Here is a 22,255-nt window from a genome sequence, read left to right on the forward strand (position 1 = left end):
GTGGCTTTTTAAGGCACATTATTGTTCATTTAATCTAACATGGTTTAGAATCTTGCAGATCTGTTTTTATAAAAAAATTTACACCTTCTAATAGGTAATTTTATATGTAAAATATGAATAAAACTATCTGTTAGAAGGGAGATCTTGGCTGAAAGCAGAGAATACCAGAAAGATACTTAACCTGTGTTTCATCTACTACATGAAGGTATTCTATTATTATGGATAACATTACGAAGAATAGGAATTGCACTGAGACAGAATCAACTCAAGGCCAATGGGTTTGGTTTGTATTTTTAACTGTTGTCATGTGGACCTTTGCATGGATCAAGAGGCAACTGTTAGAATACAACAAGGGGATACCAAGTGGCTTCGAATTGGAAAAAGTGTGCAGGATTGTATTGTTTTATCTTACGTATTCCATCTGTATGCTGAACAGGGTCAGATTATCTAACAGGCAATTATCCACAGTGCTTACCTGGCTTACCAGAACATCTGTATTGAAGAATTTCATATTTTTTCACCATATCAAAGATTCTGCTTCTAGGTATGGCTGGCATCTGTCTCTCTCCCAACCCCAGAGCACATCCCTATAGAATCAAAGCCTCTTTTCAAATTTACAATCCCTGTCAAGGGCAGATGACCCAATAAGCAAAGTAAGCACGGGCTTACATGTGCTTACTTACTAATCTGTAGTGAACAATTTCACTACAGATGGTCTGGTAAGCAGGGTAAGTACTGTACTTACCTTGCCTGTTGGATAATCCACCCAGATGCTGAATAAATAATCCGTGAAGCCAGACTACATGAAGAAAAATGCAGCATCAGGACCGAAGGAAGAGTCATTAACAACCTAAGCTATGCAGGTGACCCAACCTTGCTTGCCAAAAATGAAGACAATTTTAAGCATTTACTGATGAAGATCAAAGACTACAGCCTTTAGTATGGATTATGCCTGAACATGAACATAACAAAACCCCTCACAACCGATAAATAACATCATGATATATGGAGAAAAAACTGAAGTTGTCAACGATTTCATGCTACTTTTATCAACAATGTCCACGGAAGCATCAGTCAAGAAATCAAACAACATATTGCACTGGGCAAATCTGCTGCAAAAGACCTCTTTAAAGTGTTAAAAAGCAAAGATGTCACTCTAATGACTAAAGATGCTCCTGGCCCAAGCCAATCACATCACATGCAAGACAAAGCTGGACAATGAAAAAGGAAGACTAGAGGAAGAATTTATGCATTCAAATCGTGGTGCTGGCAAAGAATACTGAATATACCATGGACTGCCAGAAGAACAAACAAACCAGTCTTGGAGGAAGTACAGCCAGAACGCTCCTTAGAAGTGAAGACGGTGAGATTTTGTTATGCTTATTTTGGACATGTCAACAGGAAAGACCAATCACTATTTGGTAGAGGGTGAGCAAAAATGAGGGCAATCCTCAATGAGATGGATGGACACAATAGCCACAACAATGGACTCAAACATACCAATGATCATGAATATGGCACAGGTCTGGGCAACATTTTGTTCTGTTATACATAAGGTCACCATGAGTCAGAGTCGACTGGATGGCAAATAAGAACATCAAAACAGGTCATTATGGCCTGCTAATAATAAAAACAGTAATAAATATCAGTTATTGAAAGCTTACTAAAAACAGGATTTCCCTAAATTCTGTAACAATAATAAATTGCTGAGTGCCTAATTGTAGGCACTATGCCATATGCTTTACAAATACAATTTTTACAAATAAAATGAGGTAACGGTGTTAGTAATCTAGAGCTGCTATAACAGAAATACCAAAAGTAGATGGCTTCAAGAAAGAGAAATTTATTTTCTCACAGTCTAGTAGGGTAGAAGTCCAAATTCAGGGCATCACCTCCAGGGGAAAGCTTTCTCTCTCTGTCGGCTCTGGAGGAAAGTCCTTGTCATCAATCTTCCCCTGGACTAGGAGCTTCTCCGTGCAGGAACCCTGGGTCCAAAGGATGCACTCTGCTCCTGGCACTGCTTTCTTGGTGGTATGAGGTCCCTACATCTGCTCACCTCTCTCTTTTCTATCTCAAAAGAGACGACTTAAGACACTATCTAATCTTGTAGATCTGATCAATATAATCCATCTCATTACATCATAGTGATAGGACTTACAAGACATAGGGAAAGCACACCAGATGACAAAATGGTATACAATCATACAATACTGGGAATCATAACCTAGCCAAGTTGACAGATATTTTAGGGGGACACAATTCAATCCATGACAGTAACTGAGGCTACTGTGGATAAACTGTCAATGTTCCTAAGGCCAACACCTTCACATATGCCTCGATCTCCATTTTAGCCTACTCAAGAACATTTCAGCAACTGTTTTCTCCTCTCTCATGCATCAACTTTTCCTTCTCTACTGAATTATTCCATTTGCATACAAACATGATTCAATATTTGGAGGCAAAAAAAAAAAAACAAACTCATTTTATGGTTCTCTTTTCAGCAAAACTCTTTGCAAAAATAGTATTTAATCACTACTCCCAGAACTTCAGAAAAGGAGCAATAATAATGAAGTGAAACCATGTGTACCCTTCACAAAGATTCACAAACTGTTAACATTTTGCCACAATTGCTTTCTATCTCTCCCTTCTTCTCCTTCCCTCAATCCCCATCCCCATCACAGACAGATCAACTTTTTTCGTTAATCAATTGAACTATTTCAAAGTCAGCTGCAGACATTATGACACCTCCCCGCTAATACTTCTACAGTTAACAGCCTTGGTCTAAGAACAAGGGAACATGCCTATATAACCACCACATAATTATCACACTAAGGAAGTTTAATATTGATACAATAATATTATCTAATAAAAGTCTGTATTCAAATTTCCCCAACTGTCTCAATAATATCCTTTAGTGATTTTTTAAAATCCAAGATCCAACCAAGAATCAAGCACTGAATTTAGCTGCCACATCTCTTTGCCTCCTTTAATCTAGAACATCTCTTCAGCCTTTTTAAAAATCTTTCATAACTTTATAGCAATTTGGAAGAGTCCAGGCCACTAGCTCTACAGAATGCCACTCAATTTGGATATCTCTGATTGTTTCCTAATGTTTACCCTCAGTTGGAAATCCCTGAGAGGTGCAAATGATTAAGCACTCAACTACTAACCAAAAGGTTGGCAATTCGAACCTGCCCAGAGGTGCCTCAGAAAACAGGCCTGGAAATCTGCTTCTGAAAGGTCACAGCCTTGAAAGCCCTATGAGCAGTTCTACTCTGCACACATGGGGTCATCATGAGTAAGAACTGATTCAACAGCAACTAACAACAACAACCCTGAATTGTATTCTGTTACATCTTCGTTGTTACCCTAATAAACCACATAACTGTGAGTATAGTGTGTGAGTTCTGTATGACCACTGCAGCGAATTATGGAACCCACTAGAGAAAAAGAAAGTGAAATAATGGAGAACTGGGAAGGCAGAGGTATATTTGACCTCCACGTCATAGGACGCCTGACCCAAGCCATGGTGTTTCCAATCGCCTCATATGCATGCGAAAGCTGGACAATGAATAAGGAAGACCAAAGAAGAATTGACACCTTTAAATTGTGGTGCTGGCGAAGAATATTGAATATACCATGGACTGACAAAAGAACGAACAAATCTGTCTTTGAGGAAGTACAACCAGAATGCTCCTTAGAAGCAAGGATGGTGACACTTCACCTCACATACTTAGGACACATTATCAGGAAGGCTCAGTTCCTGGAGAAGGACATCATGCTTGGTAAAGCAGAGGGCCAGTGAAAAAGAGGCAGACCCTCAAGAGGGACTGACACAGTGGCTGCAACAATGGGCTCAAGCATAACGATTGTGAGGATGGTGCAGGACTGGGCAGTGTTTTGTTCTGTTGTACACTGGGTCGCTATGAGTCGGACTGATTCAATTGCACTTAACAGCAACAAAAACACAGTCACTTTATTTGCATAGCATAGTGACCAATCCCTGCAAGATGCATACTAATCACAAAGGCAGGCTTCACTCCAGGGACAGACAAAAAATATCAAATCATCAAGTTGTTTATAGCTTACCCAGAAATGTCAATCATCCAGGACAAAAGTAACAAAGAACCCTCTAGGGTAGAAAAGTAGGACAAAGGTAACTCCTCAGGGCTTAAGGGGAAACTCTCTCAAGATGTTTTTCCAAAGAACCAAGGCAAAAGGCCACATAAAGGAATTCATTTCACCACAAACATGGATGAATCTTGAAAACATTACATTAAGTGAAAGAAGCCAGATATAATAGGCCACATATGTTATGATTCCATTTATATGAAATGTCCAGAATAGGCAAACCCATTGAGACAGAAAGTAGATAAGTGGTTGCCAGAAGCTGGGGCCAGTGGGAATGGGAAGTGACTGCTAACAGGTACAGAATGTCCTCTGCGGGTACTGAAAATATTCTGGGATGAGATACTGGTGATGGCTGCAAAATCTTGCGAATACACTAAAAACCACTGAATTGTATACTTTTAAAGGGTGAATTTTATGGTATGTGAATTAATCACAATAAAAAAATTGCCCAAAAAACCCACAACAATCAAATACAGTTTACATTATTTTGCTGTTTAAAACTACCGATTGACTTTCTGTCCTGTTCAGTACAAAATACAAAGTCCTTTCTGTGGTCTACGAGGCACTATATAATGCAGCCCATCTCGTATTCTGCCTCTACCCCAGACTCCCCAGCCCCACCTCAACATCCTTGTTCACTCACCAACAGCCACCCAGGACATCCTGCTGTCATCCAAAATGCCAGGCAAGTTTCTGCCTCAGGACCTTGGCACATATTGTATCTTCTACCTGGGATACTCTTGCTCCAATATATATAAACATCACATCCTTCTAGTCTCTGCTCCCATGTCACCTTAATGAGAAATTCCTGGACAACCCAATTTAAAATTTCAACTTCTGCCCCACATAGGCATACTTTCATGTCTCTTATCTGGCTTTATTTTTCTTCATAGCACCTAATACCATATGACATTCCATATACGTATTTGTTTGTCTCCTCTGAATAGGATGGAGCTCAATGAGAGCATGAACTTCCTCTGCTTTCTTCACTACTATATCTCCAGCACCCAGAATAGTGCCTGCACAGAACAGAAGTGAAATAAGGATACTATAGATGGAAGGATGGATGGGTGGATGGATGGATAGATTTGAACAAATGAACAAAAATAAAGTAACTTAACTTACCAAAGAAAAAACAAAAAACAAAAAAAACTAGTAAATAGAACTGCTAAGACTCAAACCCAGGTCTGCCTGACTCTCAAGTCAAAACTCTTCATTTCTGTGTTATACTTACCAATTAGAAGATACTGGAGAAATTACTTATTGAGTGGAAGAGTGTGTATTTCATATAATGCCTAGATTATCACATATGTCCTAGCAATTCCTTTTTCAGTTCCTGTCCATTTTAAAGTAATTACCATACTACATGGAAAAACATAACAATCGTTACTATTGTTGTTAGGTGCCGTCAAGTTGGTTCCAACTTCTAGAGACCCTACGTACAACAGAAGAAAACACTGTGCAGTCCTACGTCATCCTCGTTGCTAGATTTTAGCCCACTGTTGCAGCTACTGTGTCGATCCATCTAGTTGAGGGGCTTCCTCTTTTACACTGATCCTCACTTTATCAAGCATGATGGGACTTCTCCAGGGACTGGTCCGTTCTGATAACATGCCCAAAGTACATGAGAGATTGTCTCACCATCCTCGTTTCTAAGGAACAACTTCTTCCAAGACAGATTTGTTCGTTCTTTCGGCAGTCCATGGTAGATACTATATTCTTTCAAACATCATAATTCAAACACATCAATTCTTCTTCAGTCTTTCTTATTCACTGCCCAGCTTTCGCATGTATATGAGATGACTGGAAATACCATGGCTTGGGTCAGGCGCATCTTAGTCATCAAAGTGACATCTTTGCTTGTTAACACTTTAAAGAGGTCTTTTGCAGCAGATTTGCCCAATCCAATACATCGTTTGATTTCCTGACTGATGCTTCCATTGGCGCTGACTGTGCATCCAAGTAAAATGAAATCTTTGACAACTTCAATCTTTTCTCCATTTATTATACTGCTGCTCATTGGTCAAAATGTGAGGATTTTTGTTTTATGTTGAGGTGTAATCCATACTGAAGGCTGTGGTCTTTGATCTTCATCAGTAAGTGATTCAAGTCCTCTTCACTATCAGCAAGCAAGGTTGTGCCATTTGCACAACGCAGGTTGTTAATGATTCTTCTTCCAATCCTGATGCCATGTTCTTCCTCATACGCTCCAGTTTCTTGCATTATTTGCTTAGAATATAGATTGAATAAGCATGGTGAAAGCATACAACTCTAACGCACACCCTTCCTGACTGAAAACCATGTAGTATCTCCTTGTTCTACTTGAACAACTGTCTCTTGGTCTGAGTACAGGTTCCGCATGAGCACAATTAAGTGTTCTGGAATTCCCATTCTTCGCAGTGTTATCCATAATTCGTTACGATCCACACAATCGAATGCCTTTGCATAGTCAATAAACTACAGGTAAACATCTTTCTGGTATTCTCTGCTTTCAGCCAGGATTCATCTGACATCAGCAATGATATCCCTGGTTCCACATCCTCTTCTGAATCCGGCCTGAATTTCTGGCAGTTCCCTGTCGACATACTGCTGCAGCTGCTTTTGAATGATCTTTAGCAAAATTTTACTTGTGTGTGATATTAACGACTTTTACTCAATAATTTCTGCAATCTGTTGGATCACCTTTCTTTGGAATGGGCACAAATATGGATCTCTTCCAGTCAGTTGGGCAGGTAACTATCTCCTAAATTCCTTGGCATAGATAAGTGAGAGCTTCCAGTGTTAAATCTGTTTATTGAAATATCTCCATTGGTACTCTGTCAATTCCTGGAGTCTTGTTTTTCAACAATGTCTTCAGTGTAGCATGGACTTCTTTCTTCAATACCATCATTTCTTGATCACGTTAACTCCTGAAATGGCTGAACATCAATCAATTCTTCTTGGTACTGTGGCTCTATGTTTTCCTTCCGTCTTCCCTTGATGCTTCCTGTGTTGTTCAATATTTTGCCCGTTGTTGTTGTTGTTGTTGTTGTTGTTGTTGTTGTTGTTAGGTGCCGTCAAGTCGGTTCCGACTTATAGTGACCCTATGCACTGGTCCTGCACCATAGTCACAATCATTGCTATGCTTGAGCCCACTGTTGCAGCCACTGTGTCACACCATCTCGTTGAAGGTCTTCCTCTTTTTCGCTGACACTCTACTTTACCAAGCATGATGTCCTTCTCCAGGGACTGATCCCTCCTGACAACATGTCCAAAGTATGTAGGACGTAGTCTCGTCATCCTTCCTCCTACGGAGCATTCTGGTTGTACTTCTTCCAAGACAGATTTGTTCGTTCTTTTAGCAGTCCATGGTATATTCCATATTCTTCACCAACACCACGATTCAAAGGCGTCAATCTTTCTTCGGTCTTCCTTATTCATTGTCCAGCTTTCACATGCATATCATGTGATTAAAAATACCATAGCTTGGGTCAAGCGCACCTTAGTCTTCAAGGTGATATCTTGCTTTTCAACACTTTGAAGAGATCTTTCGCAGCAGATTTGCCCAATGCAATGCATCTTTTGATTTCCTGACTGCTGCTTCCATGGGTGTTGATTGTGGATTCAAGTAAAATGAAATCTTTTGACAACTTCGATCTTTTCTCCATTTATGATGATGTTGCTTATTGGTCCAGTTGTGAGGACTTTTGTTTTCTATATGTTGAGGTGTAATCCATACTGAAGGCTGTGGTCTTTGATCTTCACCAGTAAGTGATTCAAGTCCTCTTCACTTTCAGCAAGCAAGGTTGTGTCATCTGCATATCGCAGGTTGTTAAGGAGTCTTCCTCCAATCCTGATGCCCGTTTCTTCTTCATATAGTCCAGCTTCTCAGATTATATGCTCAGCATGCAGACTGAATAGGTATGGTGAAAGGATGCAACCCTGACACACACCTTTCCTGACTTTAAACCACACAGTATCCCCTTGTTCTGTCTGAACAACTGGCTCTTGATCTGTGTACAGGTTCCTCATGAGCAGAATTAAGTGTCCTGGAATTCCCATTCTTTGCAATGTTATCCATAATTTGTCACAGTTGAATGTCTTTGCATAGTCAATAAAACACAGGTAAACATCATTCTGGTATTCTCTGCTTTCAGCCAACATCCATCTGACATCAGCAATGATATTCCTGGTTCCACGTTCTCCTCTGAATCCGGCCTGAATTTCCGGCAGTTCCCTGTCAACATACTGCTGCAGCTGCTTTTGAATGATCTTTAGCAAAATTTTTCTTGCGTGTAATATTAATGATATTGTTCGATAATTTCCACATTCTGTTGGATCACCTTTCTTGGGAAGGCATAAATGTGAATCTTTTCCAGTTGGCTGGCCAGGTAGCTGTCTTCCAAATTTCTTGGCATAGATGAGTGAGCACTTTCAGTGCTGCATAGGTTTGTTGAAACATCTCAATTGATATTCCATCAATTCCTGGAGGCTTGTTTTTCGCCAGTGCCTTCAGTGCAGCTTGGACTTCTTCCCTCAGCACCATCGGTTCCTGATTCATATGCTGCCTTTTGAAATGGTTGAACGCTGACCAATTCTTTTCGGTATAATGACTCTGTGTACTCCTTCCACCTTCTTTTGATGCTTCCTGCATCGTTTAATATTTTCCCCATAGAATCCTTCACTATTGCGACTCCAGGCTTGAATTTCTTCTTCAGTTCTTCCAGCTTGAGGAATGCTGAGCGTGTACTTCTCTTTTGGTTTTCTAGCTCTAGCTCTTTGCACATGTCATTATAATACTTTACTCTGTCTCCTCAAGTCGCCCTTTAAAATCTTTTGTTCAGCTCTTTTACTTCATCATTTCTTTCTTTTCCTTTAGCTACTTAATGTTCAAGAGCAAGTTTCAGAGTCTCTTCTAACATCCATTTAGGTCTTTTCTTTCTTTCCTGTCTTTTTCATGACCTCTTGCTTTCTTCCTGTATGATGTCCTTGATGTCATTCCACAAGTTATCTGGTCTTCGGTCATTAGTGTTCAACACATCAAATCTATTCTTGAGATGGTCTCTAAATTCAGGTGGTATATACTCAAGGTCATACTTTGGCTCTCAAAGGCTTGTTCTAATTTTCTTCAACTTCAACTTGAACATGCATATGAGCAACTGATGGTCCGTTCTGCAGTCAGCCCCTGGCCTTGTTCTGACTGATGATACTGAACTTTTCCATCGTCTCTTTGCACAGATGTAGTCAGTTTGATTTCTCTGTATTCCATCTGGCAGGGTCCATATGTGTAGACGTCGTTTATGTTGGTGAAAAAAGGTATTTGCAATGAAGAATTCATTGGTCTTGCAAAATTCTATCATGGGATCTCCAGCATCATTTATGTCACCAAGGCCATATTTCCCAACTACTGATCCTTCTTTGTTTCTGACTTTGGCATTCCAATCACCAGTAATTATCAATGAATCCTGATTGCATGTTTGATCAATTTCAAACTGCAGAAGCTGGTAAAAATCTTCAATTTCTTCATCTTTGGCCTTAATTGTTGGTGAGTAAATTTGATTAATAGTCATATTAACTGGTCTTCCTTGTAGGTGTATGGATATTATCACTGAAAGCGTTGTACTTCAGTATAGATCTTGTAATGTTCTTTTTGACAATGAATGCACATGCCATTCCTCTTCAAGTTGTCATTCCAGGCACCATAGACCATATCACTGTCTGATCCAAAATGGCCAATACTAGTTCATTTCAGCTAACTAATGCCTAGGATATCACTGTTTATGTATTCTATTTCATTTTTTATTATTTCCAATTTTCCTAGATTCATACTGTTTATATTACAGGTTCTGATTATTAATGGATGTTTGCAGCTGTTTCTTCTCATTTTGAGTCATGCCACATCAGCAAAGGACAGTCCTGAAAGCTTGACTCCATCCACGTCATTAAGGTTGACTCTACTTTGAGGAGGCAACTCTTCCCTAGTCATCTTTTGACTGCCTTCCAACCTGAAGGGTTCATCTTCTGACACTATATCAGACAATGTTCTGCTGCTGTTCATAAGGTTTTCACTGGCTAATTCTTTTCAGAAATAGACTGTTGGGTCCTTCTTCCTAGTCTGTCTTAGTCTGGAAGGTCATCTGAAACCTGTCCACCATGGGTGACCCTGCTGGTATCTGAATACCGGTGGCACAGCTTCCAGCATCACAGCAACACACAAGTCCCCACAGTACAACAAACTGACAGACACATCAGGGACTCTACACCTGCTCCTCACTTATTGACTATCTCATTATCCAACATTTTGCATTTTTGACAATAGTAAAGAATCTACTATTGGACTACTTTTTGCGTTAACAATGTACGCGTGGCAGTAACAAACACTGAGGTGGGAGGTGTGAGTAATACTGGCTGTGACGGTTAAGGTTCTGTGTCAACTTGGTGGGCCATGATTCTCAGTGGTTTGGCATTTATACAATGACATAATTTGGTAGTTATGTACTGATGTAGTCAACCTCCTTTTTGTGATCTGATGGAGTCATCCTCCATTTTCCCATAACGTCAATTTTCCGATAACAACATCGTCTTTGAAACCTAACCACATCGGTAAGTGAGGAGTGGGGTGTACTTTGTCTTCTCGAGCCACTCTTTGAGGTCTTCTGTTCAGCTCTTTTACTTCATCATTTCTTCCATTTGCTTTAGCTACTCTATGTTCAAGAGCAAGTTCCAGAGTCTCTTCTGATATCCATTTAGGTCTTTTCTTTCTTACCTTTTTAATGACCTCTTGCTTTCTTCCTGTATGATGTCCTTGATGTCACTCCTCAAGTCATCTGGCCGTCGGTCATTAGCGTTCAACACATCAAATCTATTCTTGAGATGGTCTCTAAATTCAGGTAGGATATACTGAAGGTTATACTTTAACTCTGGTGGACTTGTTCTAACTTTCTTCAGTTTCAACTTAACTCACATATGAGCAATTGGTGGTCTCTTCCACAGTCAGTCCCAGCCTTGCTGTGACTGATGATATTGAGCTTCTCCATAGTCTCTCTCCACAGATGTAGTCGATTTGATTCCCTTGTATTCCATCCGGCAAGGTCCACGTGAGTAGTCGCCATTTATGTTGTTGAAAAAAGGTATTTGCAATGAAGAAGTTGATGGTCTTGTAAAATTCTATCATGTGATCTCCAGCGTCGTTTCTATCACCAAGGCCATATTTTCCAACTATGGATCCTCCTTCTTTGTTTCCAACTCTCACATTCCAATCACCAGTAACTATCAATGCATCCTGATTGCATGTTTGATCAATTTCAGACTGCAAAAGTTGGTAAAAATCTTCAGTTTCTTCTTCTTTAACCTTAGTGGTTGGTGCATAAATTTGAATAATAGTCATATTAACTGGTCTTCCTTGTAGGCATATGGATATTATCCTATCTATCACTGACAGCATTGTACTTTAAGATAGATCTTGTAAAGTTCTTTTTGACGATGAATGCAACACCATTCTTCTTTAAGTTGTCATTCCTGGCATAGTAGATCATATGATTTTCTGATTTAAAATGGCTGATACCGGTCCATTTCAGCTCACTAATGCCTAAAGGATATCAATAACTATTGAGGGTCTCCAAAATTACCAAATTTCATTTATTTTGTGTTGTTCTTATAAATCCAGTGTTTACAAGAACTCTAAAAATAATACATTATAGAATAAAAGTACAACTAATAAAACACTATTACATATATTAAATGATCCTTCTACTAGCTTTATGAAAAAGGAAAAGCAGGTATCACAATCTTCATTTTATAGATAAGCCATCTGAGGTTTAGGGAGATGAGTGATTTGTCTAAGTTTAGGAAGCTAGTTAAGTGAGACAGCCACGACTAGATCCTAGGAGTTTTCTGACTCATAGCTCGTTTCTTTATACCAAACCACCATGAGCTTTCATAAACCAGCCAAAAAAGCTTTACAAATCTTAGAGGATAACTGAATCTACAGCATGTTAACAAGATCCTAAAATGACAGTAACAGAAAGAACTACCATGTGTTTCATACATTAAACCCCCCCACACACACACACACAGACACGATGTAAAGTATAATTAATAAAATGAATACTTGTGGCGATTTAAGAAATAGATACTGTTGTGTGCCCCTCCCTAATTACATCCCTTAAGGAAATGTCTCAAAGCCACTGTCTTATCATTGTCCTATTTCCTTATGTTTCCCAAATTTGGCTTCTTAGCAAAACCATGGTGGGTGTGGATGCATATGTGTAAAATACAGGTTCTTGGGCTCGAAATGAGATGCTAATTCATTAAGTTCAGACTTTATATTTTAACAAACGTTCCAGATAATTCTGATTAGCCAAATTTGCAGTACTGTCCCAACAGAATTCTTAGAGAAAAAGCAGGCCATGAAAACATAAGAGATTAAAATCCATGAACAAAAATTATTCATCAAGCTCCTCTAGCCCTGAAGCCAGAATACAACAAATGGGTGAAAGAAAACTCTATTTCAGCCTAGTTCCCAAACATAGCTGCCCTTGCCCTAACTTGTCAGAAAAGTTGGCTCTCCCTAGTATCACGTTATGAAATAGATGTAGATGCCAAGAGTCTCAATTTCAATATGTTCAAAAAGCTTAAGTCTAGTAAAACTCAGTAAATCCCAAAATACAAATATCAAATCCGATGAACATTTAAGTAGAAGCGTTCTGAAAATGCTAGGCAGAAATTAAGACAAGGAAGGGTCTGACCTAGCAAAAGTCAGCAGGTCCGTGGGCTTCCCTGGCCCAGATATGAGCCTGCAAAAAAAAAACCCCAAACCACTCTTGGATGGATTTCCTCCAAGTGAGGCTGAGAGGAGTCCCCAAGATGCGATAATAATCATAATCACACTCATAATGATAATAGTCGTCTACTTACAAACTGCCTCTTCTTGGAAGGCTCAACTCCTTCTGAAAAACAAAATACAAACACAATTTAGACAGAAATAAAGACTCATCTGAGTCCTAAAAGTCTGCACTAAACAACCTAAGAGTTATGTTGTTATTACAGCATTATCTTAATAATGGTGAACACTAAATATTTCTAAAGGATAATCTTTTCCATTGTCTCTTAAGTTTTAGTGAAATAAAGAACAGTCAGGTTAACTACTACCTCTTATTCTTCCTTCCCAAAAGAAATGTCTCATAGAATACTAGTGACATTTTCTCCACTAGATGAAACCATCTCCCCAGTACAGAATCCAGGCATGGTGGGACTAATCATTAACTGCTGAAGAATAGTACAGGATTCGTATCATTAGGGTCCGGAATATGAAATGAATGAAATGTGATTCTTTTTTGTAATTATAAATTACTTTATATAAAGAAATATAGAAAATAATACAGCAAAGAGATGAATACACATACCACTGGAAGGAGTAAAAAGCCTTATGATAATAGTTGGGGCCTCTATGATTTGCTCTCCAAATGTATCGAGTCCCATCCCCCACCCCCACCAATCCCCACTTAACTATTTTGAATTTGTTGTTTATCTTCCCCATATATGCCTTTATATCTTATTACATATATATTCATAAATAATTATTAGTACTGTTTTACATGGTTTCATATTATATGTATTCATTTGTGACTTGCTTCTTCAGTCAACAACTATAATTGGGAGATTCATCCATGTGGATGTGTTTTACTTTAGTTCATTAATCTTTAGTAGAATAGTGTCCAGTCTAAATAATAGTAATACTTATTTAACCATTCTGCAGTTATTGGAAATCTAATTTGGTTTTCAGGTTTCTTTTTCCCCCTCCATCCATTAAAACAATGCTCCTATAAACATTGTGCTTGTTTCCTCATGTATGTTTATAAAAAGTTTCTTGGAAGCACGTACTTAGATGTGGAACTGCTGAGTCATAAGGTGTTAGATGCTCCAGACTGCTCCCAAAAATGGCTGTACCAATTTACTCTCCCTCTCCAACACTTTGTAAGAAGAACTCTCTCCTTCCCAGACCTGTCTCCCAAACTCCTAACACGTATAACCAACTGCCATTAGAGACACTGCCATGTCGCTTAGTCCAAGCCACCATCATCCTATAACACCCTCCTAATTGGTCATTCAATTTAGTTTTGTTTCCCTTAATTATTAATGTCATATCAAGGTAAATAGCATATAATTAGTGTCCATTTTCTGGGTGATACCTTATGAGCTTAACAAAACACACACTGCTATCAAAAAGATCTTTTTTAAAATGCAGACCAGACTGGGTCATGTTTGTACTTAAAACTCCTCAATGGATAAAGTCTAAAAACCTTTCTGTTGGCTACAGGGTGTTACCTGGCTGGCACTGCCTACCTCTTCAGCATCATTTGCCCAATTCTGCAGTCTTACTGGTGTTTTAGTCTCTTAAACATGCCATGCTCTTTCTCATCGTCAGGTCTTCACACATACTGTTCCCTCTGCCTGGATCACTTTTCCTTACTTTTTTTAACACACAATTGGGCCTCAGCTTAAACCCCATTTCGTCTGGGAAGTTTTCCCTACACTTAGTTTCCCTAGCCTCCTTCTATATATTTTCAAATATTCCTTTAATTCCTCCATCATATACACTTCACTCCTTATTATAATTATTTGTTTCATTAACTGTTTTCTCTAACTGACTTCTAGCTCTGGAGAAGCAGGGACCAGTCTCTCTCACAATAACATTCCCAAAACCTAACACAACACCTGGCCTGGTAGGCATCAAATGAATATTTGATGAATAAATCAATGAATCAATCAAGTAAGTAAATAGTACTTACTATGATCTTTATCAGCATTATAAGGCTCACAAGAGGCTCCTCTCTCCCCACCTGGATTTGAACTGATGACAACTGTCAATTACAATTAGGTCAGCTAAAGAGACTTTACTGGGTAAAGGATATACTGTATCCCTTACATTACTTACTGGTAGAGCCTTCTGGCTAGTAGCTACTCCAGGGAGAGTCAGAAAGAATGCTTTCAAGAGAGAAAAACACTACCTAGGAGGAAATCGACTTTAATATCATTTACTAACTGGCCTTAAAAGGGCCATTATCCCCAAATACAATTACTTCCTCAGCTGTGGCAGCAAATATATCTGCTGGGATGCACAAAGATGCCTTTCTCGTTTAACAGACCACTACTATTGCTCTGGGAATTATGACGTTTTAGCTCCACTTAATTCACATTTTAGCGTGAGTCGATCTTGAGGTCAGGATCAAAGAGGGAAACCAGTGTATATGCAGCTATTGCACTCCTATGAAATTCTAACAAAACTCTTCTTGACCATTTGCTTGTTCTACTAAATTCACATGGTGTCACCCCAAGAACATGAAAAAAGATTTACATTATACAATAATATTAGGGTATGTAGGAAAAAGCACAAAATTTGAAATTCAGAAAACTAGGTTCATGCCATGGCTTAATAACATGTAACTATGTGACTGGGGATTTTTTCACCTACCTCTATGGCTTAGATTTAGTGGCTGTAAAGATCATATAAAATAATGTATATGAAAGTACTTTGTAAAGTGTAACACAAATGGTAGATGTGTTGTTCTCATATGTGTCTGAGGAACAATAAAGACAACTTGATGATATTAACAGGGCATCTCTGCGTGGTATAAAAAACTCAGGGCTCACATAAAAAGATGACCAATGTCATTAGCCATTAGGGAAATACAAATCAAAATCACAATGAGATACCACTTCATACTCACTAGGATGGCTATTATCAGAAAAACAAAAAATAACAGGTGTTGAAGAGGATGTGGAGAAATCGGAACCTTCGACCATTGCTGGTAGGAATGTAAAATGGTGCAGCTGCTGTGGAAAACTTGTTTGGCAGCTCCTCAAAAAAGTTAAACACAGAATTACCATATGACCAAGCATTTCCACTCTTGGGTTATTCCCAAAAGAACTGAAACCAGGAACTCAAAACAGATACTTGTACACCAATGTTCCTTGCAGCATTATTCACAACAGCCAAGAGGTGAAAATAATCCAAGTGCCCATCAAAAGATGAACAGATAAACAAAATGTGGTATATCTATACAACGGAATATTATTCAGCAATAAAGAGAAATAAAGTTTGGATAAATGCTACAATATGGATGAACCTTATAAACATTATGCTAAGTGAAATAAGCCAGACACGAAAGGACAAATATTATATGATTCCACTTACATGAAATATCTAGAATAAGCAAATGCATAGAGCACAAAGTTTATTAGTGGTTACCAAGGTAGGTGGGTGAGGGAAACAGTCATTGCTTACGTGGCAATGAGTTTGTTAAGGGTGATGAAAAAAATTTGTAAATTGGTAGTGGTGATGGTAGTACAACATGGTAAAAGTAATTCATGTCAATGAATTGTACATGTAAGAACCTCTAACATTCTATTATTACGTTCTGAATCCCTCAAACTGACACACTGCTAAAGAAGATATTCCCTAAAGAGCTGAAAGTAATGCTTGACTATACTGAACAGAGAAAAAGATCCTGACGTATATTCTCAAGTTGCAAAGAAAGCTGTACATACTGAATCCTAAAGAAATAATCACTCAGTCTCTTTTTCTTTTCCACACAGCAATCTTCTAAAGGTATTACATAAAAAAGGAGACGGTGCCATTCACACAGACCCATGGGGTATCACTTTCTATATGTATTACTCATTATTCAAAATGACTAAACCCACAAAATATTTTCAAAGAAAAGACAAAGACCAAGTGTCCAAAGGCAGCAACCACTTCCCCCACAAGTAAATATGCAAGCCAAGAGTCACAAGACTGGTGTTTGTCCTTTCTGTCAATAGTCACCAGCATGGAAGAGATGACTGTGGGTCAAAGCGGTCTCTGCCTGAGGCAACACCCCCTCTGAGTATCCCTCACACTTTACTGAATTCTTACTCCACCTTTAGATCTTCCAGTAACCCAGTTAGCCAACTGTAGTGAGATATTATAGTTTATATACATATATACATGTGTGCGTATACACACAGACACTTTTCCCACTGCAGCAGCAGCCCTCTTCCCAAAGGAGGAAACAGTGTCCGAAAAACACAATCTTCCATTCCACTGGAAGTAGATAGAGGGTTCGGTTTTGGAGACAAATAACTTCTTTACTAACATTTAAAATCAAGAAAGGGAAAAAGGGCATTCTCTACCACTGAAAGACTAAATGTCTCTTTATCTAATGCACAACTTAAAAACCACATGGGTGTGACTAACAAATACCACTATTTGGGGTAAGGGTAGGAATGGAGAACAACATTCTAGGGCCTGCTCAGAATCCACTGCTGATAACATCACATCACATCCAGTTTTCCATTAGATGAAAAAAAGTCAATAGGTATTTCTAAACTATTTCTTGAAGTACAGCACAAATACACAAAAGTGCAGGCAAGTGTGCAACTTGCATTTTCACAAATTGAAAACATTTGTGTTAAAAAGCCAAATCAGAAAACTGAACAATACCATCACCCCAGAAGTCTCCTCACATTCCTCCTCTTTCAGTTACTACCCCTAACTCCCCAGGGAAACCGTTATACTGATTCCTAATGTCATAGATCAGTTTTACTGTTTTGGCATTTTATTTAAATGGAATATACAGTACATATTCTTTTCTATCTGGCACTTGCGCTCAACAGAGGTCTACTCTGAATCCCAGAAGACAAAAAGTAAATTGGGAAGTTACAATATTTAAAGAGATAATGGCTAAGAAATTTCCAAAACTACTAGTAATAGAAATGAATAAACATGTAAATGAAGCACAGGGAGTTCCTGGGTGATGCAATTGATTTAGTGCTCGACTACTAGCCAAAAGGTTGGTGGTTCAGGAGGCACCTTGGAAGATAGGCCTGGTGATCTGCTTCCGAAAGGCCACAGGTGTGAAAACCCTACAGAGCAGCTCTACCATATTTTTTCACAAATAATACACTCACACATACAACGCACATAGCACACCTACGAAAATAACGTGCAAGGGGGTTGCGTGGTTGGCTAAAACGTATAACATGCTGCTGTTTTGCATAAAAACACAGTACTCTGCACACATGGGGTCCCCATAAGTCAGAATCGACTTGACGGCAACTAACAATAAACGGAGGTTGATGGGTAGAGGCAGATAATGATACTTGAGAATGGGAAAATGCTGGAGGAGATAATTAAGTATGGGAAAACCATACGCAAAAAATGCAAAAGACTAGTGTAGCTGCAACACAGAATAGTACTATATAGGGCAGGGAGAAGAGGAGGGACAAGAATGAAATAACTTACTGACTTGATAAAACTATTTTAGTGTTACTGAAGACTGGTGAGTACAAATTTATACTTTACTTTTATTATACTTCCCACAGAAAAGAACAAGGAAACACGGACTATCTGAAAAAAATAATTGGTTACATTTTTGTCCATATGTCATCATCTTTTTTAAAGTGAAATAAGCTGCAACAAAGACTGAAACATTTGTAATCTACCTTGTTCTTGGCAATTTCATTTTCAAGGACTAAAACCTAAACTGAATCATATCTTGTGGGATGATTATAATCTATTATGATATTCATAATTTTCAAAATAAAAACTGTCTCAAGAAAGCTTTGTCAAGAATAATGCTTCTCAAAGAAACAACCAAAACAGAAATATTGAGACTGCTCACACATTGTGAAGAATGTAACCAATGTCACTGAACAATTTGTGTGGAAATTGTTGAATGGGAAACTAAACTGCCGTGTAAACTTTCACCAAAAACAATATTATTAAAAAAATAAATAACTCATACTAGAAGAGTTACAAAACATATATTAACAATGACAAAGAATCCTGACAGATTGGAAATAAGGAAGACAGAGCCCTCGTGGATTACAGGGTAGCTGAAGGGTGTTAGGATTAGATGTGTGGGGTTAGCTACCAAAGATCCAAAATGAAATAAAATATCCCAACCACCACAAGCTTAGTAAACTCTGGCTTAAAATTTAACCCTGCCTCATAGGAGATAAAGATGATAATCGGATATGTAAGAAATGGCTGTCAGAACTGTAAGAGTGTCCAAAAAAAAGGGACCTTGATCACCCCAGGAAAGAACATTTTTAGACATTAAATAAGATCATTAAACCGAGGAAGTGAAGGAAACTGATTGCTTTTATTTGATGGACTTGGCACTTCTGCTAGATAAATAAAAATCATGTTACTGAAAAAAAAAAAGAATGATCCATGATCCTCAATGTGCATTACGCTGTCATCTGTCCTCCAAAATAAGTAAGTACCCCTGAACAATGGCACTTTATGTACTCTCGTTTTTGAACAGCAAAGACAGAAAAGGGTGGGGCTGGGAAGGATACTGTACAACTGTTTGCCAGAGGGCAATAACTTTAACAGGACAACAAATATTCTCAATTCAGAACCTGGGAAACTGGGCTCTCTATGCAATGAAGACTGATGACTGTACCTGCCTTACAGGCAAATACTTAATGTGGAAATAACGGCTCTAAGAGAGCCGGTGGTAAAAAAATTTTTATGGTGGCTATTCAGTTGCCCTTTCAAAGATAAAATAAAATCACTTCCCATAAAGTTGATTTGGAAATAAGACAAATATAAAAGCAACTTCTTACATTCACAAGAAACAACTTCAAATATCTCTCACTGCAGATGTGCCTAAAGTAGCTGTAGGATGAGAATCAATCTATATCATTAGAAAGACTCAAACCTGAACTACTTCTCAAATAAAACAGTGTCAACCCATACAACAGATTGAGTCCCCTCTAGTTTAAAGGAAAGATGCCAACACATAATCTCCCAGATGTCCTTTTGCCATTAAGCTCTAGAGATGTTGAGTTGTGTGACTGTGCAGTTTGAAACCACTACAGCTCTTTTTCTAACACGCAGAAAGCAGCTTGAGAATGAAGCCAATAAACAGAGGAAGACACAAGTGCAACAAAGGCCAACAAGAGACACTAGAAGACCCAACTCTGAAATCCATCCAACCTTTGGACTTCCATTCTGTGAGCCAATATATTTCTTTAAAATTTAAACCACTCAGAGTTTTCTGTTACTTACAGCTGAGCATAGCCTAACTCATATTCCTAGCCTTGCCACTTAGGAAAAAAAAAGTTGTCTGTTCTTGAGGAAGTTACTGAGCTTCACAGATCTGTAGAAAAGGCAAAGCAGAAAACCCTCCACCACTTTATTGCTATTACTCCCACTCAATCCATTAGTGTCTTAGTTTCATAATGGGTCTTCCTGTTACAGTCCTTGTCCACCATAGTCTATTCCCAACATACAAGCAGAGTACAGAAATGGAAGCACTTAAAGCTTTTAAAATTTAACCATACTTCTACAGCCATAAAATGGTAGATTTATAAATTGAACCAATTTTCTGTTCTTTAAAATAATCTGCACCTGAACATGCAGATAATACCTACTTGCCATCAATGTCATGATGACTGAATGAAATAATATATAGCCTAACAATGTAGAACACAAAGCAGGCACACAATAAATACTGGTTCTTTCCCTGTACTGTTACTTTAACCTGAGTCAAGTAGGATTGGAATCGACTCGTCGGTAACTAACAACAACATACTTAGAAGCAGTATCAACAGGATAATTTTTAGCCAAACTCCAAGTTACTGCAGTAAAGCTTCATGGTACACTGGAGATGCAGCAAACATAGGGAAGAAAGCTCTTATTTTTTTATTTATGGGGAAGAACACTCTTTTTTTTTTTTTTTTTTATGTGATCATTACTTTAAAGATTTCATTCCTGAAAATGTCTTGTTTAGGATTTTGTAAAATAGTATTAAATGAATATTTTTTTTTTTTTTTTTTTTTTAATTTACCTGGAACTGAGGTCACTATATTAAAGTCTAATTTTTTCCTCCAAATGGTTATGTAACCACCCCAATAATTCCATCACAATTATATTGACTAATTCTTCTTGCCTCCATTGATGTGTCTTCTTTAGCAGATATTAAATTGTGAAATACACTAGAGTCTATTTCTACCCTATAGTTGTTGACTCATGCTGATCCCATACACAAGGAAACAAAATGTTGCCTGGGTCCCGCACCATCCCCATGTTTGGCTATAGATCGGACCATTGTGATCCATAGGGTTTTCACTGACTGATTTTTTGAAGTAGATTGCCAGGCCTTTCTTCCTAGTTCATCTTAATCTGGAAGCTCCACTGAAACCTGTTCGGCATTGCAGCAACACGCAAGCCTCCGCTGGCAGGCTACCTGTGCATGAAGTGCATTTGCCAGAAATCAAACATAGGTGTCCCTCATGGAAAGTGAATATTCACTGACCCACCACTGATCCCATTTTTACCTTACTATTTACTATATTTCTACATTTATTTTGTACCAAAATTATATTATTTTTGCTTCAAATCAGGTTCAAATTAGCCTATCCTTTAAAGTTGTCCTAGATATCCTCTCAGAACTTTAGAATCATTTTGTCTATTTTTTAGGATTATTCCCACTAAGTCTATAAACTTACATCTTTACAATGTTGTCTTTACCATGATTGTCTTCCCTTTCCACATAATACGTCTTTGTTTCTATAGCTCTCAAAATATTTTACAGTTTTCTTCATATTGGACAGGTGTTTTTCTTAAGAAAGTTATTTTTGGTATTTTGGGAATTTTGTTGCTAATATGAGTGGAATCTTTCTCTACTCTATTTTCTGATCAGTTATTGGTGGTATGTTAGTATGTTATAAGTTTTCTAATCTTGTACCTGGCTATTTTTCTGAAATCTTTGATTCTAATAGATTTTTAGTTGATTCCTTTCAAGTTTCTAGACAAACAGTTATCTCAATATCATCTACAAATATTTGTTCTTATCCAGTATTCATGCTTCTTTTTTTAAATTTTTTATTTGTTACACTGTCCGGAACTTTAAAAACTTTATAAAGTAATAATGGTGAGAACAGATATCTTTTATTTTTTGTTTTTACTAATTCATTCAATAAAGATAGAGTATTTGGTTTATACTTGGCTTTGTTCTAGCCACTGGAGATAGAGTGGCAAACAAAACAGACAAAGTCCTTGCTCCAAAAAGAACCTGGCAAAGAAAGTTGAAGGATCAAAGTTGGTTGTATCTTGGCTGATTTTCTAGAAAACTTTTAAGAAGACTAACTG

General features: G+C 38.1%; 1 protein-coding gene across 1 annotated transcript in view; it reads right to left on the bottom strand.

Annotated features, from left to right (window-relative positions):
* MAST2 (microtubule associated serine/threonine kinase 2) overlaps positions 1-22,255 on the bottom strand; it is a 250,767-nt gene that overhangs the window by 128,011 nt on the left and 100,501 nt on the right. Inside the window, exon 5 of the mRNA XM_023727112.1 lies at positions 13,027-13,058. Coding sequence (XP_023582880.1) covers positions 13,027-13,058 — 32 coding nt within the window. The remainder of the gene's footprint in view (positions 1-13,026; positions 13,059-22,255) is intronic.

The sequence above is a fragment of the Trichechus manatus genome, unplaced genomic scaffold, assembly GCF_000243295.1.
Source record: "Trichechus manatus latirostris isolate Lorelei unplaced genomic scaffold, TriManLat1.0 scaffold00015, whole genome shotgun sequence".
NCBI classification, from domain to species: Eukaryota; Metazoa; Chordata; class Mammalia; order Sirenia; family Trichechidae; genus Trichechus; species Trichechus manatus.